Consider the following 6,402-nt stretch of genomic DNA (forward strand, 5'->3'; position numbering starts at 1 on the left):
GCCCACCACAAGTAGGTTTAAACTATTCTCACTAGTTACAACCATTAATTTTGTATGACACAAAGTTCATAACAGACTCTTATTTACATTTTTTTCTACAAACACATATATCCACAGACTTATAAACTTTTTGGACTACTAACAGACATTAATATTATAGACACTTATAACTACCATGACAAACACTCCAATCAATGAATGACATGAGAGCATGCAATCAGGCATGCATGAAGCTTCAGAAGCAGCACAAGAAGAAGCACCCATAGACTCAAACTGGCAAACCAGAGATAAAGCCAGAAAGACAGTCATTAACTCGGACTCAGATGAAGAAGATTCCAAAGAAACTTTCCAGACATGTGTGCCAATACCCAGTGCTCAAAACACCATACCACCTAACATTAATATGTATGGCAGAAACCAAAGACATACCAGTCAATAAAGTACAGGGCTATTCAGAAATATACCAAACAGCAGTATGGCAGGACCTGTACCCGGTTCCAATATACTGCCTATAGGTGTCACCAACCCTGTCCCTGCAGCAAACATGGCAATGATGGGAGTGCCTAATAGTCAAGCTCGCACATCTGACATGATGCCCTTACTAGGAGCTCGAACTGCTCCCGCCAAGTTTAAAGGCAAGCACAATTTGGTCAAGAGATTTATTAGGCAGTACAAGCAGATGTGTGCCATCTATAACATGCTCGGCAAGGAAAGATGCAAATGGATCATAGATTATTGCTCTTCCATGGTCACACAATTTATTGAATCCCTAGACAGTTTCATGGATGGTAATTGGGATCAGCTGGAAGAGGACATACTGACCTATTATAATGCTGACTTAAGCGAGTCTCGATACTTAATCAGTGACTTGGACTGACTAACAGACAAATAGAGACAAGAAAGAATACACAACCTGAAAAAGTTCAAACAATATGAGGTAGATTTCCTGACAGTATCCAATTGGCTGTTATGCAAGAAGAAAATTACGAAGAATGAACAACACACAAAATTTTGGTATGGGCTGAACAACAAACTACGTGAAGCGGTGGAAGCCCATCACCTTGCTATGCATCCTCAGTATGATCCACAGCAGATAATTGTACACAATGATGTAGCAAAAATCATTTACAATATGTTCACATGAGAATGCTTTGATGCTGACTTAAAAGCCAAGAAATCTAAACGACAAAGAGAAAAGGTCATGCTGAGAACAGAGATGTCCTCTAGTTCTTCAAGTTCTTCAAATTTGGAAACCGATTCAGATAAGGAAAATACTTCCACATCAAGCAAAGATTCTAATCACAATAAGAAGCTGAAGGAAAAACAGAGAAAGAATAGGAAGAAGGAGAGAAAGTAGAAGCAGAAAAGCAAGAGAAAGAAGAAACTCTCAGAAAGTGAGAGTGAAAACTCGGATTTAAGCAGCTCCAGTTCTGATGCAGCAGAACAAGACAAAAGAGGCTGAGGGAAGAAGAAACATGAGAAGGACCTGACCTCGCAAATAGAGACAGTGGACAATTGAAAAGATGAGAATGCAGACAATGAAGTAGAAGAACTAGTGGATCGCTTAGCAAGAATGAAAGTAAGTGACTCGGAATATGCATGAATCTATTATCAGGCCATCAAGAGAGATGCGACTGTTGCAGAAATCATAGTGCCACCATTAAAATAAAGTATGGTACAGTATGTTCTGACCTGGACAGAAACCACTCCAGTGAACCCAATATGAGAGCTTGGCAGAGCTATGTATTGTTTTGGTTGTGGGAAATCTGACCATATGCTAAGGCAGTGCTCTAGAATTGAAGAATTAATGGGGATAGGCCAGGTACAACACGACAAAATGGGGAAACTCATGCATCAAGATGGAACCCTCATTAGGAGGTTTGGGAATGAAACCTTCCTGGAGGTGATACAACAAACTATGATGCAATCTAATTTAATCTCCATCAACATGATGAAAGCTTTCTTAGATGATGAGATAGGTGAGGATATTAGTGAAGTGTATGTAGACTACTTTGAAGAAGATGTGGATATAGCTTACTTGGATGAAGAAAGCAAGGATGACTGTACTCAGTTGTATGCAGCAGCACAGGAGAACGAGGCAGTGAGCCGAGTCAGGAATTGACAAGTGGTACTGAAGAGACCTCCTGAGAATGTATACCAGCAAATACGAGAACTGCCTGTGGAACCCACTAAGGCCGTCACTACAAATCCATATGGCACTAGAATGAACCCTAACAAAAACATAATAAGTGATGATCCAGGGATTCATGAGCAAAATGTACGGCAGGAAAGTTTACCACCACTGAACCCGATAGTATCTGTGGATGCATGTCCTACATGCATGCATAATTTGTCCAAAACTGAAGATATAGATATATCATACAAGATGTCACCTGCTGTGATAGGACAGAACCCAGGATTGACTCAAAACGATGAATTAGCCACTAGGTGAAAGTTAGCTCAACAACCTTTGATAACAAGAAGGTATGAACCTGACAGTTTAATGAAAACAGCATTAAATGCACCCATGACTGCCCCTATGGGAGAACTTATGGCATGTAATCCTGAACTACAGAAACAAATCATTAAGGAATTACAATACAGGACATTCAAAGCTGCTGAAAGTCAAGAATTAGCCAAAAGCACTTATCTGGAGTCATTCGAAGATGAACTGGCTCGAGTAAACTTGGTATGCATGCAGCCAATATGGGCTGAACCCATAATCTGAGCATCTTTAATAATAATCAAAGTCGACCTGGGTGTCGGCAACAAAAAATTAATAGTGGATGCCATTGTGGATTCTGGCTCTAAAATTAATATTATTAGCTAGAATATGGCTCACGAGTTAAACAAGCAATATCCCATTATGCCTTTGAAAGAAATCCGGTGTTCGGATGCCAATGGAAACCAAGGGACATTACTCAGGCAGTTTAATAATGTATACCTCAGGCAGGCTAACATAGTCACAAATGTGGTATTCTTTGTGAGTAACTATAATGTAACCTTCCAGCTACTCTTGAGTCAACCATGGATATGCAGAAACTTAGTTTCAATGGATGAACGAGTAGAAGGAACATGTTATGCACTAACTCTAATCTGAGCCAAGGCTGATCTCTATCCTGTCACTCGCATTCAGTGATTCAGTGTTAGAGAGGCATTTGGTAGATTGCAAGAAGTTAGGCATCACTTTAGATAGTGAAAGCAAGGAGCTCATAAGAGTTAGGAGTATATAATCTTAGCCGAAGCTGGGGCTTAAGGCCACAGTGTAGGCTAGCTTAAATACATGTTAGACTCATACTAAGAATAGTACCTAGAAAGGCACATGCAGTGAGAAGTGCACTCCTCAACAAATGAAGAGCGAGGACACTAAAAGAAGTGTACTCTCAATGAATGAGAGTAAAGAGCACATATCACCTGCATCTGCACAGGATTCCATCTGAATAGGCCACATCCCATAGACTGTCCTCAACCAGCGGTCTACTCTTGCCCAACTACTAAGAAGTATGATACCATCAAGAGAAGTGTGAAGGTGCATGCAGGTCATCGGTCATCCAGGATGTGGCAGCTGTGAATTGGGGTGATGGCACTCAGGTAAACAGGTAGAGGATGTGCCGGCAGAATATCATAGGTCTGAGAGATAAGATAGGTAGGTTCAGGGCTCCAGGAGATAAGGATAAGATAAGATAAGAAAAATAGAGGTGAAGTCATAATAGAACGTACCTCGTATATGGGAACCCCAAGCAGCCTAAAGACTATATGGAGCTATTTGTGGTGGATGAACAATGGGATGCTGGATTAAAAGAAACTGCCATAGCCTATTTTGCTGGTGCAAGAGACATGGTATTTGAAGGAGCCTGGAAAATCAACAATGGAGAGAAAATTATTGAATTAGGACCTTCAGTCACATACCTTTCATGCCTAGCACAGATAGAAGCTTGAAACAAGTCTTACCCACTTGAACAAAAACTCCAAACCCCTCGCACAGCCATACAATCGAAGGGTGTACCCACAAAAGATCTTGCAAACCAACAAGAGCATCTTGAACATGGCACAGAAGCCCTAGTTAACAGATGCACCCTTATGAAACATAACACCATGACAGAGAAGATGAAAACACAAGTTAACAGCATGGCATGATTCTGGATTCAACAGACAGAACACCAGATCTTGGTGTTAAAAGTACTAATGGAACATATGAGTTGCACGAATCAAGTGGAAAATATGCCCCTGACAGTGCCCCAAGCTTATCCAGCCAATAATTGATGTGTCATGCTGTTCAACAGGATGTGAGGTGAGAGACTAGAATACCCAAAACACATCCTGCCAATGTGGAGTATCTGGCAAACAGAACCTGACACAGATGAGGTTAAAGTGAGGTACTGTTCATCAGCAGAGATATACCACTCACTTCAAGAAATGACCAGAAGTTTGTACCAATTGAGAAGGTAACAAAATTGCATATATAAAGCCTTGGTAGTACAAGAGAAAAGTCCAATACACTATAATCACTACCCCTTTCAAACTTAATAAGATCAAACAACTATGTCATTTTCATTATTCCAACAAACCACAGACTGAGAAATCTGCCTTCATCTGCAAGATGTAACTGACAATGACAGCTGACAACCTTCTCCCATTATTCCACCTAACAATATACCCTGACCTATTCCACTCTCTAAATCAGCAGCATATTTCTCCGTAACTGACTTGACCTGCCAAACCCACCTAGTGCAGCTGCAAAATGTGCTGTTTCACCCTGACATCATTAACCGAGACTCATTCCATGCTATCCTCCTCACCGCCAACCATGCCCTCTGACTCAAAACGGACGAGTTTCCAGACTACAGACTACAACATACCTTTGCTTTCAATGCCATGTTGGCTGAACTCCAAGGACCTGATGACATTCCCATCTTGTCTACAGTAGGACATGCAGCCATAATGTTCTATCCAGGAGAACATGAGCATAAGCATAAAAAATTAAGTTCATGGCAACATATTAAGTTTCACACAGCGCAATTAGGAGAAGAGATAACTGTGCATGCTGGGATGCCTTGCCCTAGACCAGGTAGTGACATGTCCATGCCAATCAGTTCAACCAGTGAATCAAGTGAAGACTCTGTTGAAGCTCCAATTATTCTGAGCCATGAGAGTGTTGAGAGTATAAGCCATGACTGCAGGTACAGTCATACAGACTCTTTGTTACGATCGTGCCAATAGGATTGCGGCAGTAAGTGCATGTAGCGGAATGCCATGGGATGCGTCAGGCGTAGGTGAAGCTATTAGCAATGTCACCTCTGAGCCGAAGCCCTAAGATGGATATGGACAGAAGTCTGTGGAGTGGCAGAGACGAGGCAAGAGATAAATCCAATGGATCAGAGTTCTGCGGACTGGAGAATGAGAGTGTGACTTAGAGTCAGAGAGAGAGATTGGGCTGAACCAAGTTGATATTCGAACTGAGTATCTACAGTGTAATTCTAAGGCTTATATACTAGTTAGGAGTCTGATCTAGTTCCTACTCAGAGTGGTCTACATTCTAGGGTTGTCGGAGGATGTATTCTACCGGTTGGTAGCTGATGGGGTCCGATGACATGTTCGCTACCAATGTCAGGCTATTGATAAATTGTAATGGAGAAGTGAAATATAAAATAGAATATGAAATGGAATCTGAAATAGAAACTGAGAATCGGAATCTGTAGGTTTCCGGGCTGTGGTTTGTTGGGTTGAGTGGAAGTCGGGTTTCTGTCGGCATGCTTGTTACAGTATCCCCCTCTTAGCATTCTTGCCCTCAAGGACGCAGATCCCGATGGCTGAGTGTGACTGCATGGAATTTTTTCAGGTTGGTCACATGGCTTTTCACCTCTTAGCTTCCTACCACCACCATCTCCTCTATTTTCTGAATTTCATCCTCGTCATTCGTCATGTCGTCAACCATCAAGTACCATGTTTCCGTGATGCCTGAACCTTACAAGCCTGCCCCGACGCCCGAAGATATTCGGCCTGAAGACCTGGAAGCCTTTTATGATGAGTGGGATGCCACGGAGAAAGCTAGGGAGGATGCCGTGGAGGCTCATGAGGCCTGGAAAGCACAGAAACAAAAGGAGGAAAAGAGGCGGGCTCTGGAGTTGAAATGACGAGAGAAAAAATTGGGGCAGGAGAGGAAGGTTGCGGAGGCCAAAGCAAGGAAGGAGAGGGAGGAGCAGGAGGCTGTGGAGAAGAAACGGCAAGAGGAGGCAGAGGCTAAGGCAAAGGCAGGGGCGGCCGCCATGGAGCAGCGGAGGTTGAAAGAGGAGGCCAGGGCCTTGGAGGAAAGGAGGGCTGTGGAGAAGAAGAAGTTAGAAGGTGAGGCCAAGGCCAAGGCTTTGGTGGAAGCTAGCAAGGCTGCAGAGGCAGAGAAGGAGA

The 6,402-nt window shown here is 42.6% G+C and overlaps 2 protein-coding genes across 2 annotated transcripts; both read left to right on the forward strand.

The window, feature by feature from the left end:
- Positions 1-592: 592 nt before the first annotated feature.
- Positions 593-1,144, forward strand: EV420DRAFT_1271351 (uncharacterized protein; the record flags this gene model as incomplete). The annotated part of the gene is made up of 2 exons (XM_060467633.1): positions 593-863; positions 900-1,144. 2 exons carry the CDS (start codon positions 593-595, stop codon positions 1,142-1,144), a joined length of 516 nt encoding a protein of 171 aa, XP_060329929.1.
- A 693-nt stretch (positions 1,145-1,837) lies between these two features.
- EV420DRAFT_1480288 (uncharacterized protein) lies at positions 1,838-3,068 on the forward strand (the record flags this gene model as incomplete). The annotated part of the gene is made up of 7 exons (XM_060469665.1): positions 1,838-1,979; positions 2,007-2,101; positions 2,162-2,314; positions 2,449-2,484; positions 2,576-2,689; positions 2,831-2,983; positions 3,048-3,068. 7 exons carry the CDS (start codon positions 1,838-1,840, stop codon positions 3,066-3,068), a joined length of 714 nt encoding a protein of 237 aa, XP_060329930.1.
- Between the last annotated feature and the right edge of the window lie 3,334 nt (positions 3,069-6,402).

Source organism: Desarmillaria tabescens (assembly GCF_030435595.1).
Source record: "Desarmillaria tabescens strain CCBAS 213 chromosome Unknown EV420scaffold_20, whole genome shotgun sequence".
Taxonomy (NCBI): Eukaryota; Fungi; Basidiomycota; class Agaricomycetes; order Agaricales; family Physalacriaceae; genus Desarmillaria; species Desarmillaria tabescens.